The 25095-nt window shown below is 50.1% G+C and overlaps 1 protein-coding gene across 1 annotated transcript; it reads left to right on the forward strand.

Moving 5' to 3' along the window:
- Positions 1-45: 45 nt before the first annotated feature.
- STK11IP (serine/threonine kinase 11 interacting protein) lies at positions 46-20483 on the forward strand. The gene is given in 25 exon segments (XM_055812469.1): positions 46-203; positions 309-352; positions 354-512; positions 2612-2686; positions 2997-3092; positions 4045-4152; positions 4360-4431; positions 5408-5537; positions 5722-5825; positions 6464-6553; positions 7824-7865; positions 8374-8541; positions 8844-8925; positions 9037-9405; positions 9585-9775; positions 10734-10844; positions 11647-11842; positions 13988-14482; positions 15767-15882; positions 16070-16167; positions 16356-16534; positions 16789-16873; positions 17353-17435; positions 18956-19182; positions 19502-20483. Coding segments are annotated over 25 exon segments (3516 nt in total). The 5' UTR covers positions 46-148; the 3' UTR covers positions 19643-20483.
- The last annotated feature ends 4612 nt before the right edge of the window (positions 20484-25095 follow it).

Below are 25095 nucleotides of genomic sequence, written 5' to 3' on the forward strand. Positions count from 1 at the left end.
CTCTAGCCGCGGCGGGCGCCTCGCTAGTGCGGCGGAAGGGCGCGTCTCTGTGGTAACGCGGAAGTGCCAGGGGCCGGCGGCGGCGCGGGAGGAGCTGGGCCGGGCCGGGCCGGACCGGGCCGCGGTCACCTCGGCCTCCCCCCTGCAGATGGCGGCGGCGGAGACGCTGGTGCGCGGCCTGGCGCGGCTGCTGCAAGACGCGGGTGAGTGGCGGGCCCGGCTGAGCCGGGCCGGGCCGGGCCGGAGCGAAGGCTCCGGTGCGGGGCAGCAGCGCTCACGGCCCGGCGCGTCCTTCCCCATCGCTGTAGGGGACCTCGTCCTGGACGGCTCCAGCACGCTGACGCTGCTCACCCCCCACCCTGCAGCACCTCACGCAGGTCTTCGAGCAGCACCTGGGTTCCCGCAATCAGAACCGGGGCTTCGTGGCCCTGCCCTCGCACCCCGCCGAGACCGCCTCCATCCTCCAGGCGCAGTTCCTCTTCGACGTCTTGCAGAAGACTCACTCCCTGAAGGTCCGTACCCACCGTGGCCGGGGATGTGAGGAGCCAGGGGTACTGCAAGGCCGGCCAGTGGAGGTGGCAGGCACAGCTGCTGGCTTCAGGATGGCCTCCTTTGGTGCCTCTTGAACCCGTCTTATGTGCGTGCTGCATGGGTCGGATAGCTCTCGCAGGGCTGTTGCATGGAGTCATAGTTCAGCGTGATAGTGTGTAGCTACTTTGTTTAGGACCAGCCGTGCAACTCAGCAGAAAGTTTTTCGGAGTTAAAAACAGGCAGCAGGAGTTAATTACGTTCTGACCTGGGTAAGGTGTTAACACTGTTGGGAAAATGATTTTTTCCTGAAATGCTTGCACAATTCAGGTAGTATCTGGCAGCTGAGCACAGCTGAGTGCTCCTTGAGTGAGGACTGATCCACATGAGGGAGCAGAGCTGGGGTATGTACACCCACTACTCTGAGACTTTCTGCTTCTTATTTCTGAGTTTTATGTGCTCCTGCCTGGGAAGTGGTTCTGGTCAATCCATTTCACAGCATGGTTTATTGCTAGTAACATGTCCTCGTTCATTTTAAGAAGGCTGTAATAAAGGTAAAAGTACAGAGCTAGGGATTCTTCAGAGGGCTTTTTGAAAGGTGGCATGTGTTATGAGACTGCACACGATTATACATGGTACTGGGGCGCTGTTGGGAGTGTAGCAGAGGTGAAATGGGCCTGAAAGGGGAAGGGGAATTAGCAACTGTTCTTAGGTTCCACAGTGCTGCTCCGGGAGTGTTGTGGCTGAGCACTATGGCCTGCAACATCTCTAAAAGTTTTTTCTGTATGAGATGGATTGGACAAAGTATCTGAATGTTGTTGGGAGAGTTTTGTAGCAGCATGCTAAAGCTGGAGATTGGATCCCAGAGCCCTTGGGAGAAACACGGGTCCTCTGGCAGGAGTGGCGGGGGGGGGGGGGGGGAGGCAGAGAATGCAGACGGATGCTGCAGTCAGAAGGATGTTGTGGTGAGTGCTTGTGTTAACCAAAAAATGGTCTCTTTCTGTAACAAGCCTGTAAAGAAGAGGAAGCTACCCATTGTGGTTCGGTAACTGATTTGCTTGGAGAAACTAATAATGTTTACCAGCCTGATCAGATTCTTTAGACAATGGAGGGAGAGGAGTTGGTCAAGACACACAGTAAGGATGGAATCTGAGGTAACCTTTGCTAAAACTGGTCATCAGAGCTTCCCAGTGCAAGCTTCCTCTACAAATGGTCCTGTTCAACATGCCGCATTAGTGCTGGCAGGCAGTGGGCAGTGATTCATCACTGCCAGCACTGTAACTGTGGGAGCAGTAGTGGTGACAAAGCCCTGGGATGTCTGTTCTGCACCTGATGAGTCACTTCTGCGTGAACGTGGATGTAGCTGGCAGAGATAGTCTCTCCAGTTGTACTCTGCTGTCTGCAGTGGAAACGTTAACTACTTCATTACTCACTTTGTCTGAAATATTGTTTGTGCACTGTATGTAGAAAGCATAAAGAGCTGTATTTAATAAGCTGCCATGTGGTATGTCAACGCAGCCTAACTACCCTGTGGTGAAAGAGCCTGTGCCTGCACTACAAAATACAAAGAGGTTTGCAGGTACCTCAATCTAATGCTAACAGTGTCTTGGAGAGCATTTCTGTTTTCAATTGTATCTGCTTGTGATTTGCCTTATTTGGCCTGTTCTAGTGAAATGCACATGCACACCTCCCACCAGTGTGCTCGGTTGCTTGATTAAACATAGCTCCAGCAGTTAGATTTGTCTTTAGTTAGTAGATTGGTTAGTGGTGGCTGATGAAGAATCCAGCTGTCGGACCTCCCTGTGGTTCTGGAAGTGGTGAAGGCATGTAGGCAGGGAAGAAGAAAAGGAGCTCCATGGTCTGGTAACCATGGTCTTTTGCTAGCTAACATGCTTTTCTCTTTGACCTCTACTGACCTATGGGGCCAGGAGACAGTGCTGATACCAGCATCAGGGGAGAGCTTGTTAGTGAACACTCAAGCTGGAGGGGGAGCCTGTTCAAGGTGCTGCAGTCAGTGCATTGGGAGGGCGGTATTGCAGCATAAATTGAGCTTGACATGAGACTTCTTTTCTGATTTCTCTAGCTTGTTCATGTTCCAAACTGTGTTTTGCAATCTTCTGTGAAGATCTTCCCTTTCAAGTCCCTCCGGCATCTGGAAGTAAGTACAGGAGGCAGAACTGGCTTTGAACTTTGCTGTTTGGCTTTTCTGGACTTAGTTTTGTGGTTGCGGAATGCCTCTACTCCTAAAAACTGGGTAGGCTTTTGTGGCTTCCCTAGAAGGCTGTGCTGAAGTCCTGCAGCATTTGCTTGGGGTGAAGCTTGGATATGACCAAAGGCTGGAGTGTTAGAGAGGGGGGCTTCAGCAGGGAAATGGGAGATCCCTTGCAGAGATGGGCCTGGGATGGCAGCTGTTCTTGCACTGTGGTATTTTGATGTATGTTGTCCTTACTTTCTCATCACTGCTGCAGTTGAGGTCTGTCCCTCCACACTGCCTCCGGGGACTGCGATTTGTCTACTCTCAGCTGGAATCTCTAACCTGTTGCAAATGTATCAGTACACTGGAGGTAAGTGCCTTTACACAGTTTGTGGGGAAAATTGCAGGAGAAAGACTGTCTTGATGCTACAGACCTTCACACAGGGAAGATGCAGGAATCGGTGTTAACCATCTTATTGATCCATGTTGTATATAGCTTTTTCTCCCATCTCTGTTCTGGGGTCCTACTCCAGACTCAAACAGTGTTGAGGTATTTCCTGGTTGGATACACATGTGCTGTGTAGTCTCCTCTTTAGCTCCTTGAGAATTTCTGACTGACCAATATTCCTATCAGCTAGACCTGACTGTTCTGTGTGTCTAGCTGTTTCCATGCTCAAAGGCTTGCAGCTGATTGAGGTTTATTTCATTGTACCTCAGCAGGCTCAAATTAGAGCTGATTGTCAGATGGAATGCTGTGCACCAGTGTCTTATCTGTACTGGTGCCCAGCAGGTTTCTGAGCCATGAAGGCAGGCTCCAGCTGTGGAGAACTGGGTAGCGTGGGCTATGCTAACTGTGGGGTTCTGGGCTTCTGTCTGTGGCGGAGAAGCAGCTGCTTGCTGGGGAACTGGAGCTGCTGGTAGGAAATGCTTTGACGGCTGCTTTTGTCTGCCAGAGCACAAGTTGTTTGGCCAGGGTGTGCGTATTTTTCTTCTGCTTTGCTGGAGGTCTGAAAAATTGGGTTTTTTAGCATGAATCTTTGCACTCAGTGTTCAGAGCCTGCAAATTGTAACGTGTTAACTGTTGCCATTTGAGTGTAGGAAACAAAAGCATCTTCCCTTCTTTCTAAATATCTAGCCTTGGAATTCCCACCACCTCCAAATGCTTGAATTAGCGACATGAAAGTCATTGCCACTCTAGGCAGGGCAGGGTCCTTAAAGCACAATATGCCAGCCTTGTTCTAGACTAGCTGTTCTCCTGTGTTCATCTGCTGTTCCTGTAATAGCTAGTACTCACCAAGGAATGGGTCCTCACTTCTTCCTAGGAAATCATTTCAGCATGTGGTGGAGATCTGAGCTGTGCTCTCCCATGGTTGGAATTGCAGACTGTGAACTTCAGCTATAACTCGATCACTGCCCTTGATGACTCACTGGTGAGTGGGGCATCCTTCCTGTGTGTCTGAGGGGAAGAGAGGATATGTTCACGCCAAGAACTGGGCACTCCTTTAATGACGCTGCTATATCTGGGTGGGAGGGAGTAGGCAGTGTTAATTTTGCTGGCCTCTCCCAGCAGGACAGGGTTTTCATGCTGCAATGGAGACATCTTGTGGGATCTGATCCTGTATCTTTTTGTCCTTCAGCAATTACTGAATGCTCTGAGGGTCTTGGATTTGAGTCACAACAAGATCCAGGATTGTGAGAACTATTTAACAGTGAGTATCTTGGGTTGAGCACCGGAGTTTCTTCATGTGGAGAAGACACTGCTCAAGTGCTGTAATCATTGACCATGTGCCTGCTAGGTGAAGTATGACAAAAGAAACTGGAGACATGGCCAGCAGGCATGTGGTTTAGAGCTAGTGCTTGCAGCCTTGAAACTGTTGTCCTGTATGTGCAGCCCCTGTGCCGGAGGCAGAGAAGGTAGTGTTCCTCATCTGCTCTAAGACAAGAACGTTAGCTGTGTGTATCACCGTGGCAGTCCAGTGTGGCCGAGTGATAAATGCAGTGATACATGCAGTGTACACTGTATGTACAGTTGCACATGCAGTGTGCACTCCATTGCAGCCAGGACTTCACTATGGTTTGTGCAGCAGGTGGGGATTATGTAGCCAGGCGTGGGGCTGTAGCAACTTGCTGTTTGCTTTGTTCAGACTGCCAGTAGCATTTCCTTCTCTCTCTCAGAAATCTCCTGTCAGTTACTTTAGAAAGGTGATAGTCCATCACAGTGGCACATGCATCTCTGGGGAATGACAAATCCATGCTCTGCTGGGCTAGATCTGCTTCTTTTAAGAGAAGCTATGAAGCAGCTTTTCATGGAGTTGGTGGGGCTCACAATGTATCATTCACCATCATCTTTGCAAAGGTAAGAAAGGGCTTCTTTTGGTAGTTCAGTTGTTTTGCTGAGGCAGGGGGTCCAGTCCCTTCCTGTGCTCCATAGTAGTTGACAAGGAAGGAGAAAACTGCTCCTAGCAAATTCTGTAAAGCAGTTAGATCATGCTGAGCGCCCCTAGACAAACCACTCCAAATGTGAACATTAAAGTCTTGCTGCAGAAATAGTCTTAAGAAACTCATTTGCTGGTTGACCTTGGTGGGATGGAAAAAATGCTAGGGGCTAGTGCCCTGTCTTGAGTTCAGGATCAGGCTTTGTGCTGAAGTCCCAATTGATCCGGTGCTGCTCTTGTCTCTGAACAGACCCTTACGGAACTGGAGTACCTCAATCTGGCTTATAACTTCCTGTCCAAGGTGCCAAACCTTAGCATCTTCAGCCGATCCAAGCTGGTGACTCTGATCCTGCGCAACAATGAGCTTGACAGCATTAATGGTGAGCCCACAAGGGAGGAATGTTTCTGAGTTTGAGGCCTTCCTCTCTTCCTCAAGGAGGAACAGAACTTGAAATCTTGAGCACGGCTATTTTTACTAGGGTTCAATTTTGGGGGAGAGGGATAGGTGGGAGTTTCCTAAGTAATATCTTCTAGCATGCTGATGGCTGCTTGCTTTGATTGCAGGGGTTGAACAGCTAGTGAGTCTGCAGCACCTGGATGTAGCGTATAACCTGCTGCTAGAACATGCCCAGTTGGCACCACTGTCCACTCTGCACTATCTAAAAAAGGTAAGCACAAAGCCTGATGGGTTGGGAGATTAGAGGTATCATGGTCAGGGGGTGCAAGGTGGAGACCGTGGTAAGAAGAGAGTTTTGAAAGATCAATTCACCTCCTGAGCATTTAATTTTAATGTGGGAAGCTGACAGGGGAGCCTTGGAGAGACACCTTCATTTCAGCCTTCATTTTTGGTGACCCCTGCTCAAGCTAACCTTTTTCCATGTTTCATCCCCACCTGCTTGCTTCCCTTTTCTGATTTTAACACTGTCAAGTTCAGCAAAGATCTTCCCTTAATCCTGCTGTGGATTCATGTGTTCAGAGAAGTCTGAAGGAGGCTAACTGCAGTCACTCTAGTGCTTGTGAAGGAAGATAGCCTGCAAAGGACTGTTCTCTCAACGCTTCTCAGAGTCCATACTGAAAAAGCTCCTAATGATGTAGGGGCATGAGTAGGACATACTTTAATTTCCTTCTCTATTTACAGAACAAATTTCAGAAGGCATTGTAAAAGCTTAGTCTTGTCCTGGCTTGATCACCATTCCACTGCAAGGGTGTTTCTGGAGGCAGAGGGAAAGCCTGGAGCCTGCAGACAGATTAGGTCAGGGTGTAGAATATTGCTTCTAATAACAATTTCTCTACTTCCTCCACCCAGCTGCATTTAGAGGGAAACCCATTATGGTTCCATCAAAACCACCGATCTGCAACCCTTGTACATCTGTCTCCCAGGGCAGCCTCCTCCAATGTGAGTACTGGCCACGTGCCTTTTGCTCCTGCTTTTGAAGGCATAGGCCAGGGGTCTGCAAACTTTTTAAACAGGGAGCCGGCGCGCGGATGAAGTGGCAGGCAGTCATCTGCGGCTGCTCGGTTTCCCTGCACAACCCCTGGCGGGGGGGTCTGTAAATACCGGGGGCCGGATTGAGGACCCTGGGGGGCTGGATTGAGGACCCTGGGGGGCCATATCCAGCCCGCGGGCTGTAGTTTGAGGACCCCTGGCATAGGGTGTTCTGACATTCAGGGACAATTGAAGGGGAAGAATTCCTTAAACCTGAAAATTTATTCCAATGATGTAACAGTGGTGATTTTGTGCATTGGTGAGTTTTTTTTCAGGTAGAGTAGTTTATCCTTAAACTTTTATGTGGTGTGCTTACCAGGGCAGACAGAGTTTGAATACTGATCTCAGGTTTGCAAGACCTCGGATCTTAATACATCTTCACTGTTTACTTTATTAGTTTTGCTCACTGATGGTACCAAAACTTTATTCTGTTCCTGCTAGATAGTGACTATGTGCCTGGACTTTACAAAGAAGGAACTTGCCATCTTGGCCACCTTGCCTAATTACGTACTGCTTTGGCAGCTGTGGCCACCTTTCTTTCTCCCCATCACACTGCTCTCAGCTAGCTGTCATCACTGTTTCCCTTGCACTCTAGTGCTTTGGTCAGTTCTTGGTAATATGATTTTAAATAAAGAAGCCAGCGAAGACAGTGTTCTGACAACTTAGTGAAGTAAACTTGCTTGCTAAGGGTCAGAGGTGTTCCAAAGCTGGTCTGGCCTTCATATTAGTTGCAAATGGCTGGGTTGATTGTTTTCAAACTGCGTCTTGGACCGAGCTTTCACTGAGCTCAAGTTACTGGAAGCTAGGTGGACTCGGGTTGGAAACAGAGTGCAAGCTTTGAGGTGAAAGTGAGTACCGCTCAAAACAATTTGTGAGTTGTTGCAGAATAATCTATTGTGTCTCTTCCGTGAACTGTCTTGGATAGGTTTCTGGGAGTTGTAAAGTTTGTAAACAGAAAAACCACAACAGTCCTTTCTGGCCTTATACACTATTAGGTCAGGTAGCTACAACTAAAGGAGTGATGGATAGACAGGAACAGGGTTCTTTCTGGTAGTCTTTGCAGTTTTGTGCCGGGGATCCCAATCCTAGGGTGGCCTGACGGGCAATAGGAGTCAGCAGATGTTGTCCTGAGTATGTGCCAAACAAATAGAGTCTGACTGGAAATGGTCTCTAATTACAGTTCCTCTTGGATGGGGAGCCACTCTCTTCCTCCGACCTAATGGTAAGTACAAGTGCTGTAAACTGATCTTACTGGCTTTGGGAATGGAAACTCTGGCAGGTTTTTGCATTGTCATGTGTCCCATTAAGTCTGTATGGGCTGCCTTGACTCTTTGACGCAGTTCATTTTGGCTCAGTCCATGCTGATTCCTAATAATTGTTGGGACCGGCCAGTGTTACTTATTCTGTCCCATGCAGCCTTGCAGAACTTGGAGCCTTGCCTGTTTCCTCTTTCAGTACTGTCTGGTACTTGACACTTGAATTACATGTCAACAAAACAAACAGTTATCAGTTTCCCATCTGCTATTTTTAAGAAAGGCAGAGATTGATTTAAATTGGAGTGGTTGTGATAAACAATCCAGTCCAACCAGTCAGGATCTGTTGTCACCAATTTGACTAAGTTGGTGAAAGTTTGGGGTAAGGGACAGGGAAGTTGTCAGCCTGAGCTGTGGCTTGCTTACCTTGTCTCCCCTTTGCACTCAGAAGGCAGCATTCTCTTCTTTTGGCTTTAGTACCTTCCAAGGCTTGTGCAAAGTGTGTCGCAGTCCATCCACACTTCTACCTCAGAGAAGACCACACTGGATCGAAGTGCTCTGGACAGCTCCTGTGCCGCAGACTTCAGTGACAGTCAGTCTCCAGCAGAGAATGTGGCTGTCAGGCTCCCTCGGAAGAAGAGCAAGGTATGGGACTGAGATAGCTTCCTAACCATGTAGCCAGTATGCTGGGTGAAGGGACTGCCTCGACATGAAAGCCTCATGCAGTGGGCTGTGGTTTCGTACTGACTGTGTGGTAGTGAGCCTCTATGCTCCTGTGTATTAGGAAGGGGCTGGGCTTAACAATCAGCCTTGATATGCTGTGACAAATGTTTTGTGGTGTGCTCCTGCAACTGTAACAGTTATGAACACTTCAGCTTGGCAGAGCCCCTCATCAGATGCTTTTTTGGTAGTTCTGGTGCCTCCCAACTGTTCTTACTCTGTTGCAGGGAAAAGTCAAAGTCCGCAGAGCGAGCATTTCGGAGCCCAGTGACACAGAACATGAGTCCCAGGCTTTACCTCTCTCTGCCGGTGAGGCTTGTCTTCTTCCTCAGTAACACAGCAGCTGAACTGCCTGCACTCAGAGGAGGAGTGCTTTGGCGTGGTGACTATTTTCATGCTTCCCAAGTTTTGTCTCTGCAGGCCTGGTCCTACAGCATCAGAAGGAGATGAAGCGCTTGGACAGCTTCAGAGATCGCTTTGGTGTTGACTGGCTGCAGTACAAGAGACAACTGGAGGAGCAAGACCACCAAGTGCCTGTCATCTGCCGTAGCCGTTCTGCGGATGACATCACAGGCAGACCTGCTGCAATGGACTTGCAGAGTGAGAGCTCTGACCCAGAGCAAGGAAAACCCCAGGTATCCCAGAAAGAATCCTCTGCTCCTTTGGATGATGCTGAGAAGGAGGAAGAGCCTGAAGTACAGGTTGATGAGCCTGTGGAAGGAGAACAGAGAGGAGAAGAGGAGGCAGATGACCTAATGTTGGGGGAGGAAGAAGAGGAGAAGCCAGAAGGTAAACGGGTCCTTTCACTGCTGTGTTTGAGGGTTTGGGTGATGATAAAATAGATGAATCAAATGTGATATCCCTGAAATTTTACGTGGTGCCTAGTATTGTGGAAATTCTAAGGATGGACCAAGCAGGCCTGAAGGCATCCTGTGTGTGTTGACCCTGTACTGTGTCTTGTTCGGCAGTGGACCTTTGCCAGCCAGTGTTGGTGAGCCAAATAGAAGGTGAAGGGGACCCAGAGCCAGACTGGATCTTCCTACGAGTCACAGCTAAGCATGTGATTGAGGTGGAACTGAAGGCTGGCAGAGTCCTTCACAAGCTGGAACTGAAATGTCTGCAGAAGATTGAGACCTCTGAGATGAACTGGAAGAGAATGGTGAGTTATGCCTCTGTGTGAGCCTTTGGCATCTTATTCCCTATGTCGGCCAGAATTCTGGATTTGGGCTTCTGTCAGAGTACCCTGCAGGTCTTCTCCTGGCTCCAGCAAAGCCTGATAGACTGAGCACCTCTTCCACCCAATGCATGTGTATCTAACAGCATCTGTGTTGCTTAGACACTCTAATGTGATAATTCAGCAGAAGCCAGCACCAATTCTGTTCCAGAGCTGGCATTAAAAAGACAATGGCTGAACTTGTTCCAGTGTGCAGGAATGAGAGACTTCTCAAGAGGAGCCTAAATGAAATGGAGACCTCCTTCCCATCTGTTCCTCACTGGGATATTGCCCTTGCCTTGGAGGACTGTTTGTGGCTTGCACTTTTTCTTAGACAGTGCAGCACTAAGCCTAGTGTGATGTTTAGAAAGCTACTGGTAGCTCAGTGGGTGGTTTTCTATCTGCTCTAGGTGCACACTTTAGTCCTACCAGCCCTATTTAGCTTTTGTGGTTCTTTAGAAAGGGAATGTGGAAATTTTTTTTGCTTGTGGTAGGATTTTAACATTCACTGTGTGCATGGACATGTTCACAGGCTTCTGTAATACTGTTTTGCCCAAAAGCTCAAATTAATTTTTTTCTTCCTGCCCTTGTACCTCTTGAAAGTCTGTGGCTTGACATTCTTCTGAAATACCTTTGTGAAAATGTGTTCTGTTTGAAATGCTTTGTTCTGGGCCCTGAAACTTACTGTTTTCCTCAGCACTCATGAGCTTTACTTTTATTTATTTATCAATTTTATGTCCATTTTACCAGGCTCCCAAATGCCATCAGCTACTCATGAGGGCTACTTGTGGCTTACTAAATTAAGTGCTTGTATGGCCACATTTCAGCCAGTTGCAAGCATACGTAGCCTGTATACAGGATGCTGCACCCTCTTTCTAGAACTGGTGTTTTCTGTCTCATGCAGGACCTGGAGCGAGTTTTCCCTGTCCTGACATTGCACTTCAGCTACATTCGCAAGGACCGTCAGAAGCGCAAGTATGTGGTGCTCGACAACTGCCCGGAGCAGTGTCTGCAGGTAGGGGAGGCTAGCAGGGAAGGCCTGGGGAGGAGGGAGCAGTATCACTGGAAGACACTGAATAATTCCAGCCAGCACAGGGTCAGTGTTCTCAGAGCATATGCACATCTGCTGCCCTGTAGCAGGCAGCACTTTGCTTGTAAGCCTAGGATTTCTGCTGCTGCACAAATGACCTGTGCAGGGCCCTGCGAGCATGGCCATAGGCAGTGGAGCTCCTGGAGCATAAAGGGTGCTCTCAAGGAGAAAACCTTGCAGTTTTCTCCCTCTTGGGGAAGTAAGTTGGTAGTCAAGTTAGTGATCCTTACTTGTTGTACGTGTGCAACATAATGTTTCCTGGGTGCTGACTGATACGCTAGCCTGTACTTAGTCTTCTGGACAATGAGAGTGTCAGTGCTGCAGCAGCTCTGGTCTGCACAGCTGCTGTAGGGACTCTGGTTTCAAATCCAAGTATTTTTCTTGAGGTACTGTTGTTTAAGTACATTTAAACAAGTTGTTACAGAGAAGGCACAAATAGATGGAACCTTTGAGACCTGAGTTCTATGGAGGGCCTGTCAATATGTAGGTACAAGGCACAGACCTGCAAAAACATGTTCTTTTGGTCTTCTGCAGTGAAGCTCCGTGCCCCTGGAGGGTCCTGCACAGACTGGCTGTTGTACTGTTAGCTGGGAAACAGCCCTGCACCCCTCGCACTCTGAAACGCTGTAATGAGGCATGTGAGGAGACTTGCTGGTGTCAGAGGCTTACTTTTATTAGGATAGTTATAGTTGCCTGCTAGCACTCTTTCCCTGTGTTCTACTTTTAGTGTGTCCTTGAAGTGTTGTCCCCAGCTGTTGAGGAGAATCGGCGAAACCAGGACCAGGAGAAGGGATCCACAAAGCTCCAGTGCCTGAAATGCAAGCAGGAGTTTTCACGGTCCCTGACTCTCTGGCATCAAGGTCCTTATCCTTCAGAGGCTGGAGACACCACAATGCTGGAGACCCTAGTTCCTTCAAATCAAGGTAGGATGTAGTGTCCAGGAAAAGGATGCTTGCTAATGCCCAGGCAGACTGCCAGAATGGCAGCTATGGTGCAGAGCATGGAATGTACAGGAAAGGATAATGTCTTGGCTGTACTGGAATTAACCGATTGTGGGGATATACTCTCACTTGGGCCACTTGGACTGGAAGGACCCTGCCTTGTTCACTAGCAGGAATAAGCCACAGTTTTAAGGTTAAGCAAACCACCCCTGTTGTGGGTGGCCTGGAGTCTGGGAGAACATAGGGGTGCTGGACACTGCAGGTGGTCCACAGAAATCTGAAGTCTGCAAAGGCCTTAAAGGTCATATAGTCTCTCATCCTGTTGAAACCACGGTCAGTTCTGCCACAGAGACTAATTTGTTCTAAAGGGCTTTTGCTAACAGAAGCTTCTGGATGATCTGGTTCAGTATTTCAGGTAAATCTTTGGCTATTAGACATCAGAAAAACAACCAGAACCCTAACCTCAGTCTCCCTGGCTGTGATCTTGCTTCCCTTATGAGAAATTATTTATTCCTTTCTTTGTACTTGAGGGCCATTGTTCTCCCCCCACAATTATTCCTGTCTTCTGTCCTTGTCTCCTTGTCCTGATTTCAGCTGCGAGAGAGTTAATTTTCTTCTCAGTAGCTGGTACAATGCTGTGTTTTGGGTTTGGTGTAAGAATAATGGTGATAACACACTGGTGTTTTAGTTGTTGCTAAGTACTGCTTACTCTAAATCAAGGACTTTTCAAGTTTCCCATGCTCTGCCAGTGAGCGCGTGCACAAGGAGCTGGGAGGGAGCAGAGTCAGGACAGCTGACCTGAACCAGCCAAAGGGATATTCCATTCCATAGAATGTCGTGTGGAGTAGATAAACCAGGGGGAACCAGGGGGAGTTGGTTGGGAGCTGCAGATCACTGCTCGGGGAGTGGCTGGGCATCAGTCAGCAGGTGGTGAGCAATTGTGTTGTGCATCACTTGGTGTTTTGGGGTTTTTTTCTTTTTTTCCCGTAGATTTTATTCCTCTCTCCCCCTCCTCTCTTCATTTCAATTATTGTTCTTATAACTATTATTTTTACTTCAGTTATTAAACGGTTCTTAATCTCAACCCATGGGTTTTACCTTTTTCTGATTCTCCTCCCATCCTGGAGGGTGGGGTGCAGAGTGAGCAAGGGCTGTGTGGTACTTAGTTACTGGCTGAGGTTGAACCACGACAGTCCTCCACAATGAATAAACTCAACTCCCTAGATAATTTGCTTGTCAGTCTTATCTCATACAATGCAGTTATTCTTGCTGGTCTCCTTTGTACTCTTTCCCATTTGTCCACATTTTTCTTTGGGTGTCTGAAACTAGATGTGGTATTTTGGCTGAGACACGGCTAGTACTGAATAGGCACCTTCTGACTGCTGAGTTTTTCAAAGCTCAGTTTGTGTTTGAAGTGGGGAGTGTCAGCCCTAGCTCAGACAATACTGCTTGTTAGATGAAGTGTCCTGGGATTGAAGTACCTCACTGAGGGAAAAGGTGCTGTCCAGGCTGCAGCACTGTCCTTCACGCTGGGACACTTTCCCTCCCACCAGGGTAGTGGAAGTCCCAAGATACATCTGGGAGTCTGCTGTGGTGTGGGTGAAGGGAGCCTCAGGAGCTGGGGTCAGGAGGGTTGAGCACATCTGGAGAAGGGACATGGCGTGCTTGTGGTTTGGCTGCCTGGAGAATAAACCAAGCTGGGGATAGAGGTGGCTAAGGAAGGCTGGATTGACTGGTCGTGAGCTTGGGCTTCACAAGCTACATGAGCAGTTGTGGGCATGAAGTGGATGAAAGTCAGGAGCCGAAACCCTGATTGTGGTTTCATTTGTAGCTACACCGGTCACTCTAAGTCTGAGCAGAGCCGTTTCAGGTGGATGTTGGCACTGATGCAGAATTTCTCATTGATTTGTGCGAGGAGGTATGTAGGATATGATTCCGAACAGAGTTGCCCAACAAGCTGCTCAAGTTGGACTGTAACTATTGTCTGCTTTGAAAGGGCTGGTTTGTGGTTTGCACAGTTAAAAACAAAACAAACAAACAAAAAAACCAGAAAAAAGCAAAAAAGCAAAATCTTGTTGGGGGAGAGCTGTTCTGGTTTTTCTTTATCCTTGATGCAATCTTCCGCAGATGCTGCAGCAGTGGGTGAGACCATAGCCTGTCCCAGTTGTTCCAGTGACCATGTGGTCATCCTGCCTGCAGAGGTATGCTCCAGCACACCTTTGCCCCCTGGCCTCGATAGCACAAGTGAGGACCTGTCAGACTCTGTCCTGGAGGGAGGCAGCCAGCAGGAGGGCCCAGAGGAAGCACCTGCTCTGGCCAGCGAAAGTGGGAAGTTCTACATCGGCGGGGAGGACAGCTCGGAGATGGATACTAGCAACAGCACCAGGATCCTGGAGCTGAGTGGCGAGCACAGCAGCGCTCTCCGTTCCAGCTCCCGCAGTTCAGATGGGGGCTGCAGGAAGAAGGAGCTGGGCATGAAGAGCCAGCATTTGTCCCTCAGCCACACAGACACCAATGGGGGCAGCTTGATGGGGAGCTACCATTACAGTGTTTCTCGTGGGCCCACTCCTTCCCAGCTCTCTTTGAACTCTGAGTCTGAGGAAATGTGGAATCTCAGTCCCTGTGAGTATGCAGGGGCTGTGCAGGGTTTAGGGGTGTGCACATCTTGGTGTTGGGTTTTATCAGTGGTGTTTGCAGGGTGCCCTGCCTCCTGTTTAATGGGGAAGGGAGGGGGGGATCCTCAAGCACGAGCAGCAGTAACCATGGTTCTTGTGAGCAGGGTGTTTCTTTCCCCTCTCTCTTCAGTTCTCATGCCTGAAGTTAGGAAAAGCTGAGCAGCTCTTCATCCTTAGTATTGCTCAGACTATGAGTAATAGGGTCTTGTTCCGTGAGCTGCACTGCTCAGTTACAGACACACTGGGTTCCTGTGGCACCAGTGAGCTGCCAGCTGGAGCACTACCTTTGGAGAATACTATGCACAATTTCTCTGTATTTGTTCTCTGGCTTAAGTGCAGTGTGAGGCTGGTGTGTTTGTAGAAGGCTGTGATTAGTGGCTCTACAGTTACTTGTGCTTTCCTCAGTGGTCTTTGTGAGTTTCAGTGGCCAAGCCTGTCCAAAAGAAGAGAATGTGTGCTGTCTGTGTGAGGGCTATCATGCAAGATACCAGTTACTAGAAGGTCCACAAATGCTTTTTGTGCAGGGCCCTGGATTTCTGACGTAGCAGGCTGCCTTTGCTTGGGCATCAGCTTGTGATTTACAAAATAACTGAAGTTGGAAAGGAGCTCTGGAGGTTATCTGGTTCAGCCCACCAAGTGACTCTGCTGCAACTGCAGTCTACACCTGATTTGCAACCGCATCAGCTTCTTGTTCTATAGAGATCTCCCCCAGCATTTCAAGACTACTAGTATACAAGCAGGCAGTATCACGGCTATTTTTTGGTCCTATGATTGCATGACAAAGTTAATTATGTTCTTAAGCAGTTTTATTGGTGTCTTCCTCAGTCCCCCTTGACCTTAGTCAAAGTCAGAGTTTAGAAAGTTGACCTGAGCTGACACCAGCTGAAATGAGAAATGTCTTTCTGGCTTTGTGATAAAGAATTGCCCTCCTGCCAAATCCGGCAGCAAAGCAGTGTCCTCCTGTAACTAAACAGCTGAGCGTAGGTTGAAGATGGGTTAGAACAAAGCTTTGTGTATCTGAAGAGGCAAGTGTTGGAGTCTCCTTGTGTCTCCACATGGAGACCTGTGGCCTGGAACACCCTGGCTTTGGCCCTTTGTCTTGAGGAGAGACTTGATGGAAGCAGGTGTGCAGAGGGGGTGACACCGCTGCTGCTGCCCTGGTGCCAGTTTGCATGATTGGGCAGCACCTGGTCAGCAGACAGAGTGCCAGCCTACCCTTTGCTCTCTTCAGCTGTAAACATCATCCTGAACACAAGGGACTTCCGTTCTGTGGATCATCGGCTGAAATTGTACCTGGATATGGAGGTTTTTGAGGAGAACACTGAAGAGTTCCAGTGTTTCCTCAAGGTGAGCTCCTGTAGCACCACTCCTACAGCTCCTTGGCTGTCCTTGCCACCCTGCAAGTTCTGCGTTGGGGTGGCATTCCAGAGACTGTGGGGTGTGAAGGGAGCCGAAGTGTGTATGAGTTAGTCCTTTCCATGGGTGGGCTGGCAAGGGGCAGGCCAGGCCATGACCCACGCTCTCTGTGCTTTAGGTGGTCATGGTGAAGTTTGGCCGACAAGGAGAGTTCCTCTCAATCCTGGTTGCTTCTGATCTCAAGATTTATGTGCTGGAAGTCACTGGGGCTATCAGGTGAGGAAAATGGTGGCAAGTGAGACCCTGCAACAAGGCTGCGCATGCTGGGTAAAGCCAGCCTGTGCTAGCTTTAGCCTGGAGGTGCGGTGACGTGCAAAGGTTCTCCTGGCAAATCCCCCTGCTGCAATCTGATGTGGGAGAGCTGGCGCAGCCTGCTGCAGCTGAGGGCTGTGCTCTGTGATTAGGGGACAACCTGCAGACTGGCTGAAGAAGAATGACTCTCACTACCTGTCTGATATTTCCCATCTGGAAGTGGGACTCTGCCACCAGAGCTTGCGAATGGAGTTTGAGAACCCAAAAGCCTCCTACAGTCTGCTGATCCGGAACCAAAGCTGCTGTGACCAGTTCCTGCAGACCCTGACATGTAAGAGTAGAGCTGTAGTGGGGGTGGGGGGAGAAGAGGATTTGAAAGATTTGCTCTTGGAGAGCTACCAGGAGAGCTGTAGTTGGATGTACGTTGGAAATTCACTTCTTGCCAGCTCAGAAAATACTTGAGGGACAACCTCACTGGCATCATAATTTCCAGTGCCTCTCTGTAGACTAGAGAACCATCCTGAGGTGTTATGGTACTGCCCTTCGGCTTGCAGTAAAAGATGGCTACCTTCTCCCCCTCTTTAGATCTCATGCAAGAGCTGCCAGCTAAGCACAGGAGTAAGGTGAAGGAAATCCCCACTGTGGAAATGAATCCACAACATTGGTTATGGTAAGAACATCCCCTGAGAGGTTGGGGTTTCGGGTTGAAGGGGATCTCTGCTTGTCCAGCAGTGCCTGGGAAGCATGGTGCTCGAACAGGGCAGCGCAGGAGGAGGTGCTGCTGGAGTGGCAGCCAGGCCGACCTTACAGGTTTAAGGAGCTGGCTCAGGTGCCTGCTGCACAGGGGATGAGCAGACAGAGGGGTGTCCTGGACTGAACCAGGTGGGGCAACTCCGGCTCTCCTGGAGGAGCAGAACATAGTGGATGGAGGAAAAGGAAGAGGCACAGGGCAGCCTCCTCCCTTGCAGGAAGAATTTGGTTCCTAGCTGACAAGGTGTTAAGCATAGCAACAGGAGAGAGGAGAATTTTGCAACATCTGGAAGAGATGGGTCCCTTCCCCAAGAGGACAGTGAACAGTAGCTAATTCACGCCAAACCTAGACTGGAAACGAGTATTTCCTTGATTGTCCTGCTGTTGTATCTCCTCCAGGCCTCTGCTGGACTCCAAGACCACAGATTCTGCAGCTACAGATGATGCTTGTTTCTTCTACCTGCTGGCCTACCTGATCCAAGGTACAGGAGATCTCAGTGGCCAGGTGTCCCACGCCTTGTGCTGTCATGCTTACATGCTTGTGTTTTTAGTGTACAGTCTATAAGAAAAGAGCTGGACCATTAGTACAGCAGCAAGATAGGGCAGGGACATGGGTGAGACTTTTTTTTTTTTTTTTTTTTTTTTTTTTTTTGGTGTTGAGATGTGTAGGATAGTTGCATGCTTCTTCCTGTATATCAAGAGTCTCCCAGCCTTTTTCTGCACTGAAGTCCAGGTTCTAGGGAACAGTTGATCTTGCACACCAGGTTTGGTGACAACTCGGAGTGGTTTCTGAGAAGCTGGAGATTATCTAAGAGCTGGATCATTGCCCTGAGCTGAGGGGAAAGCTGAGGGGTCATACAGCTGGTTTGTGTGAAAAGCTGAAAGGCTCTCAGTTTGGGAAAACAGAAGCAGATGTCCGGAATCCGAGACAGTAGGACAGGAGCAGCCTGCTGGAGCCCATCAAGTTCTGTTCCAGGGCTTGCCGAGGGCCAAACATGCCAAACCTGGGATTTGAGTCTTCAGTGAACAATTCCAGCGTCATCTTAGCTTGGGACACTGAAAAAAGCAACCTAGCTGTTAATCTGACCAATTTGTTACTGCTCTTGCACTCTTGTTCACCGTTGGCTGTTGGGGAGGTATGAGAGAATGAGAATCAGAAGGAATCCGTGTGTTTATTGGTCTCCTCAAGCTGAACAAATAGCCTGTGGGAGGGAGAACTTCAGTGCGTTTTCCTTACTCCACAGTTTTCTCCTTTTTTAGAGTATAGTGCCCAAAACTGGACACAGTTCCAGCTTGAGGCCTCATTGCCAAGTAGGCAGGACTAATTAAATGTCCCATTTCTGATATTCCTATTAATTCCCAAGAGTGAAATGTGACAAGAAAAGCAACATGTTGCTGTAGCAGCTTGTGATCCCCTGTGACCTTAGCCAGCGGTTCCCTATTTCTGTGCGTCTGACTTATTCCCAAGTTCTAGCGTTTTTTGTTTGCATCCACTGAAATCAGCTGGATGGTGTTTATGCTCCCTACAGTTTATCAAAGCTACTTTGTTTCCTGCCATACTTACGACACATCCCAGCTTTGTATTAAACTTTATGTGTGTGCTCTCTGTTCCAGCCATCAGATATCTGCAGCCAGATGAATCTAGGCCAAAAAAGGCGGCCTTTTAGCTGGAGCTGCTGAGTGACTTTTAAACTAAGGGGTAGTAAAGTGTTGTTTAAGAGGTCAAAGGACTCAAGTGTCTTTTCCTGCCTCACATGGGGACATAGGCTGGACAAGGCTTGCCGGGCAGTGGTCTTTCATATGCGTGCTCCTGCAGTGAGCTTTGATCAGCTGGTCTAGCCCAGCCACATTTAGCTACCCTGTTCCCTTTCTTCAGTCGGGAGGCTGCCTAAGGCTGTTCACCCAGTTACTGTTGCTGGAAAGGAGGTGAGGAATGGAAAGCTGGTTCTGTGGTGACTCAAGCTCTCGGCAAAGCCTCTCTTATTCCGTTGTATCCTTTTAGGGGCATCTGCTTTCCCTGTGACCCTGCTGAGCACCCGAAGCATGCTGTTTCTGCTGGAGGAGAATCACCAGTGGCAGGTGCAGCCCCCCTTGGATGAAGACCATGAAGCAGAAACGCCTCCTAGGAGCAACATCCAGTTGAAGGAGAAGCAGCCAATCAGCAGTATTAGCAATGTCATAACGTATCGCCTCTGTCCCTGTGACATCAAGCTGATGCTTTATGACGAGGTAACCAGGAGGTGGTCATGGGGCACACAGGATGCTGGGGGCTGGATTGTGCTCAGATCCTGTTCCTGCCAAGAGTGTCTTGGGGCCGTCATCTCCCATCCTGACCTAGGGCCCAGCTTCACAGAGGCAAAGGAGCACAGCAAACTGCTGCTGTACAAAAGTCATGCAGGGACACTCATGGCTGGCAGCAGAGAGGGAGGTGGAAGTCACTGAGGAATTGGGAGGAGCTGGCAGTGCTGGGGAGTAGCGACTCGGGGCTGATCAGTGCCTTTCAGGCTAGGCCCTGCTCATTTGCCTCCCTCTCTTTCCTCCCTCCCAGGTGCTGAAGCTGGAGAGCACTTGGCACATCCGCACAGAGTGCCCTGAGCTCGTGGTAGAGCTGGTGGAGTGGATCCGCAGGCCCTGGGAGGAGATGTTCTCGATTGAGCTGCGGAGGGCTGTGTACGAGGGACTGGAGTGAACTTGCTGGCTGTAGGCAGGCAGGACTTGGAGTCAGGAGTGCTGCTATGCTGGCAATGGTGCATAAGTGTCTCACAGTCCCATCTCACCTGCCCATCCTGTGGCCTCTGCTTTCTACTCAACTCTCGCCCATGGCCCTTTTCGGTGGGGAGGAGGGGAGCACGCAATATATCCAGGCTGCACAGACACTTGCACTGGGCTGGCCATGGAAGGAGGAGGTGGAGGGTGTTCACTGTAATACTGCATAAGTTACACAGAGTTTTAATTTGACAGTGTCTGCTAGTCTCCTTCAGGGTCATATGAAGAATCATTGAAGAAGGAGGGGGAGCCAGGCGAGACCATGTTCAGTGGGACGTGCAGTGGTACTAGGCAAACAGCAGGCCAGAGACAGTCGGGTGTTGTGGTCTTTCTGGCAGGTGTATTTGCTGCCTTTCTAGCTGTCTCAAGACAGCTGCCATCATCTGCTGCTGATTTTTTTTTTTTCTTTTCCTCCCCCTCCCTCTTGTCCACAGCTTCCCTAAAGCTGCCTGCTTCCAACAGGAGCCTGATTGCACAAGGGGATGAGGTGTATTGTAGTAATAACCCCACAGAGAGCCCTTACCTGCCTGCCTGATGGGGCATGGCTTGGTCTGCTGCTGTAGTCCTTCACTGTCATGGGGGAGGGAGGAGCTGTGAGGCTCTTAGCACAGAAATGTATTGCTCATTGCTTACGGGTCAGGAGCCTTATGGGCACTGGCAGGTAAAAGTGAGGCGTAGGCTTTTCCGAGCAGTCCAAAAGCAAGAGTCTATTTTAACATGACTTTTACTATTTTCTATTGTAATAAAAACTTATATTTATTGAATTGTCATGTTTTCGTTGTTTCATCCTCTTGCGCTGCTGTAATGTCTTTGTAAGGTCTTGCATACTACCTTTGCAGCAGCCTCAAGGATTCCCCAGCATCTCCCAGGGTTTGAGCCATTCTCCATGTCCTGTTCAGGGTGGGTGCTGATGGGCTGCTGGACTAATCTCCACCTGCCTGGCTCCCAAGCAGCAACCAAGGAGAACAAGGCTCAAACAGGATTAGACTTGACCCCAGGTACTGGTTGTGTTGTTCTCCTGTGTCAGTTGCCCTTAGGTGAGCATCCTGTAGGCTTCCAGCCCCAGGAAGTTGCTTGCTGGCTGTGGAGGCCCACAGAGGCATGCCTCTCACAGGAGCTGCTGCTGGCTGTGGCTGTAGGGCTGGGAGTGCCTGCCCCCAGGTTCTGCCCTGTACTAGGCTTTACCTTGTCTCGGCCTCTCCTGCAGAGAGTTCAATGCAGCTCAGGAAGTGCTGCAGTCTGGCCCGGGCTTGCTCTGTCACAGTGTCTCTGCACCCTGCCCAGTGAAGAGCAAGTGGAGATGCCACGTATGGTGCTTTGATGCAGCTGAAGCTCCCAGTGGGGGTGAGCAGAGAAGAGCCTTTTACATTAAGGTGCTGCCAGGTGGGGTCAGATACCCTAAGCAGGGACCTTTACTGATGGTTGCTTTTCCCAGCAGTGTCTCTGTCTTGCTGTGAGGGTTCAACCCACAGTTTCAGGGCAAGTTTTCTGACTGCTGAATCCTTAGTGACAAAACATCTATATATTATGTCAAGGTGATCCTGATCTCTTTGAAGACATGTATTTGTCATTCAGTGACCTGATGCCTGTTTTCTTTGGATACTGAGTGTGGCAGCTCTTTGCATCAGTCTCCGTGACAGCCAAACTTTCCACATACGCAGAGTTGGTGTCTGTGACTTCAGTTTTGGTCATCTAGAAAACCACAGTGACTGGGTCCTGCAGCATCCTGGTGCTCCAGTCTCACCTGGACAGATGAGATAAAGTTTCCTGTCCTGTTCAAACACAGCTGTGCCATCCTTATAGCATAGGAGAGAGGGAAGTTCAGTTTCCATACTTTGTAGCGGACTGAATGCTACCTTGCAGTACACTGTTGGACGCTTTCTTGGAATTTCTATACTGTTAGATTTTCGCCTGTCACTTCCAGAAGCGGATGAGTTGCTGAAGGCCTGCAGTGGCCGATATTTTTATCTAGCCTCCTATAGACTTGATTGGCAAGATCTATACTGTCTTGAGGCAGATGTCACAACGCATTCCGCTTTCTCCCCTCTTCCTAAATGGGCATATGGCTGCTGCTCTCTGTTCCTTTGGAGTGATCTCAGATCACAAGTGGGAGTGAGTGAGCTCAGTGGAAGCGCTGCCAGCACCTAGCACTTTGTCCAGGGGAAAGAGTCTGAGAGTGCTGAGCCAGTAAAGACCAGTAAGGGTTTTCTGTCTTCATCCTGTCGTTTAAGGATCTTGTGTAAGTTTTGTCTTCACCTTCTATAGCCACGTTTTTCACAAAGGGCAAGAGTCAAAATTGGAGTTACTGGCCCAGCTTGCTGGTGTCTCTTCTGTGTAAGCTGATCCCCTGAGAAAGCTGATCCCTAGAGCTTGTTTTTTCCATCTTAGCTGAGCTGTACCTTTGCTTTGCCATGCCGGTGTCTGGGTATGTGTTGAGAGGCCTGACAAAGTGTGGCCTGCCAGAACCAAAGGTTTCAGCTGTGTCCCCATCCATAGCTCTTCTGAAGCTCTTCCCAGTTTTTACCGTAGAAGTAGATATTCATTTGCTTCTGCTCCTTGCCACGTCTCTGCAAGTCTGTGCTCTCTGCTCAGCACTAGCCTCTTGGTCCAGTTAACAGCTCCCTGCTCTTCTGCATTCCTCAGACTGCTGAGTGCTGACAGGGAAGCTCACATGTGCTGCCACAACCTGTCTCCTGCCTCTTCATGAAGCACTTGCTTTGTTTTCCCTCCGGGTTTTGTCCTGGTTGTTACCAGATTAACTCCTTTGTGGTTCCTTCGTGATCATGAACGCTTTGCTGTGGGCTCCTTGCACTGGGCGGAATGATAGAATTAACTGGCCTCATTGCATCAGCTGGGTGTGTGCTCCTCCACTCTGGCACTGCAGGCAGCCCTGACTGACAGCCGCGCAGGAGCAGGGGATGCATAGGAGAGCCAGATTTACAGAAAGGTGTGATATCTGTTGAACCAGCTGCAGATGTCTCCTGCCTGTCACAGTTCTGAGTATGCCGTCCCCCAGCTGTGCTCTTAGACGCTCTGGATTTTCCCCATCTTCCCCTCTCCTTTTCTGGGTGCACTTGGCTCCAGCACTCAGCTGCTAGCATGGAGCAAGGCTGGGACGAATCTCAGCATTTCCCTGCCTGCATCTGCCTGGAGCAGACTCTTCTGAAGGTGTGTGTGCCTGGAGGGATGCCCAGGCCTGGGGTGGCCATAGGGCTGGCTCTGGAGACCCGCTGCAGGCAGCCGTGGGCTCAGGCTTCAGGCTGGCCATCGCCACGAGCCTGAAGCTACCAGCACTGTTCCACGGGCACATAACCAGCCCTGCCTTACTTTGCTGTTCAACTCATCGATGAAAATGATGCCTCAGTCATGGGTTTGGCTATTTCAGTGCTTCCTACTCTGCCCTCTAAAGCAGTACTGCCTTGAGCGTACATAGTCTGTGGGATAGCTGTCAGCTCCCCTGCACAATGTCCAAATAACAAAGCCCTGTTTCTAATCCAACTGGGTTACTGGAGGGGCTGACCATTTCCTTCTAGAAGAATATCCCTGCTGGCACCATATCCAGGGGACTGGAGATGTAGCAGCAATGGGCACAAGTTCCCTGCAGCTTACAGACCTGCCTGGCCAGCTTCATCCCTCTGGCCAGCTTCATCCCTCCTGCAGATGTCAACAGCCTTACCCAGCTTACAGAGCAATGGCCTGGAGCCATGTAAACCCCTTCCCTGCCCATTAGCTTGGCTCGCGGGGGGGGGGGGGGGGGGGGGGGGGGGGGGAAAAGCAGCCAACGCAGGCTGGGCTGGGGTACCACACACAGTACCAGGGTGGGGGCAGAAGTTGGCACCCAGGAACTGGGAAGGAGACCCTAGCAGGAGGGAGGTGAGTAGGGGCTGTGTCATGTACCTCCTACTGTGCTGCATAATCAGGCAGGGGGGAATAAGGGAAGGGGACTTCACTTTGAAGCCATCCCAGACTTCTCTTGGCCTGTGTTACAGGGGACAGTCATTACCCTTTGTGCTCCAGCAATGGAACGTGCCTCTGCCTGTTACCAGAAAGTTATTAAGCTAGTTGTTGAGCTGTCTTGTATCAGGACAAACAGTCCCCAATAGAGCTGTCTGCTCCCTGTCCCAGTGCCAGACAAGTTATTTAATCTGGGAAGAGTGTGTTTGCTGCAGAGGATGCGTGCTGCCCGCTTGCAGCGCTGCCTCCAGCACTGCCCGCCTGTGGCCCTGCTCGGGGAGGGTGGAGCTGGCTTTCTCACCACTGGTTCACCCTGCTGCTGAGTGCCAGCCGGGCAGAGTCCATGCTGCCCTGCAGCAAATACACCTGAGTTGCCCAGCCCTGCCATCTGCCACACCACCATCATCCTCAGCAGCAGAGGCAGTCATAGCAGGACACCCCTATCGATCAGAGCAGGAACTGAGGCTGCTATCAAGAGCCAGACTGCGTCCATGCCCTCCCGGGTACCCTGTGTCGAGCAGCTGAAGGAGGGTCAGTGGCAGAGTCACAGAGGATGCCCCCACTGCAGCCCGGTGGCCGAGCAGTGAGGGGGGACTGCTTGCAGGAGCTCTTGCCATGCGCCTCCTGAGCTGCAGCGCTTGTCCCAGAAGTGGATGTTCTTCTTATCCCTGTGTTTACACTCCCTCTCAGCCACTGTCTCCTCCATTACCAGCTCCCCTCGCTCTTGCTGGGCTGTGCAGCCACCCTGCCACGCTCCACATGCTTGCTCCAGCTCTGGGCTTTGCCCCACAGTCTTAGCAGTTTGGGGCTGATGCTGGTTTTTGCGGTTGGTGACTGTGCCTGTTTCCTCTGCAAAGCTGGTCTCAGCCAGACCCCGCAAGGCTGCTGGTCTTGCACATCCTTCCTTCCCACGATGGGCTCCTGTGCTGTCAGCTGAGGCTGACGTGGGGAAGGATGAGGGTGGGCAACACCCTTCGCCTACCACCTTCCTTTCCTGGCTGTTATGGGTTTGCCCTCCACCCCAGGCTGAAAAGGTGATGCCTCTGCAGGCGTTTGAGTGTTGCAAGCTCAAGATGAGGGTAAAGCCGGGGAACACAGGGTACTGCCACGGGAAACGGGAGGCTCTGACGCCAATGGCCAGATGCTGGCAAGCACAGTAGTGTCTGCACAAGGGGTGTCTGACACTGGCCTCCAGGCCTGGTATCCCCAGGCAAGCTCTGTCCTGCAGCCCAGGCATGGGCTGAGCTGTGCTGTGTAAAAATGCTTCGGCAGCCATACCTGGCCCCGACCCAACAAGTGGCTTTGTTCTGGGTGCAATGGCCTCAGTTTGCAGCGCCTCAGCGGGTCACGCTCCCCAGTTTAATGTGAGGTTAGTGCTATGGGGGCTCGTTCTTAATGCACTGAGCACCAGAGTCAGAGGTT

This window comes from Falco peregrinus, chromosome 8 (genome assembly GCF_023634155.1).
Source record: "Falco peregrinus isolate bFalPer1 chromosome 8, bFalPer1.pri, whole genome shotgun sequence".
In the NCBI taxonomy this organism is placed as follows: domain Eukaryota; kingdom Metazoa; phylum Chordata; class Aves; order Falconiformes; family Falconidae; genus Falco; species Falco peregrinus.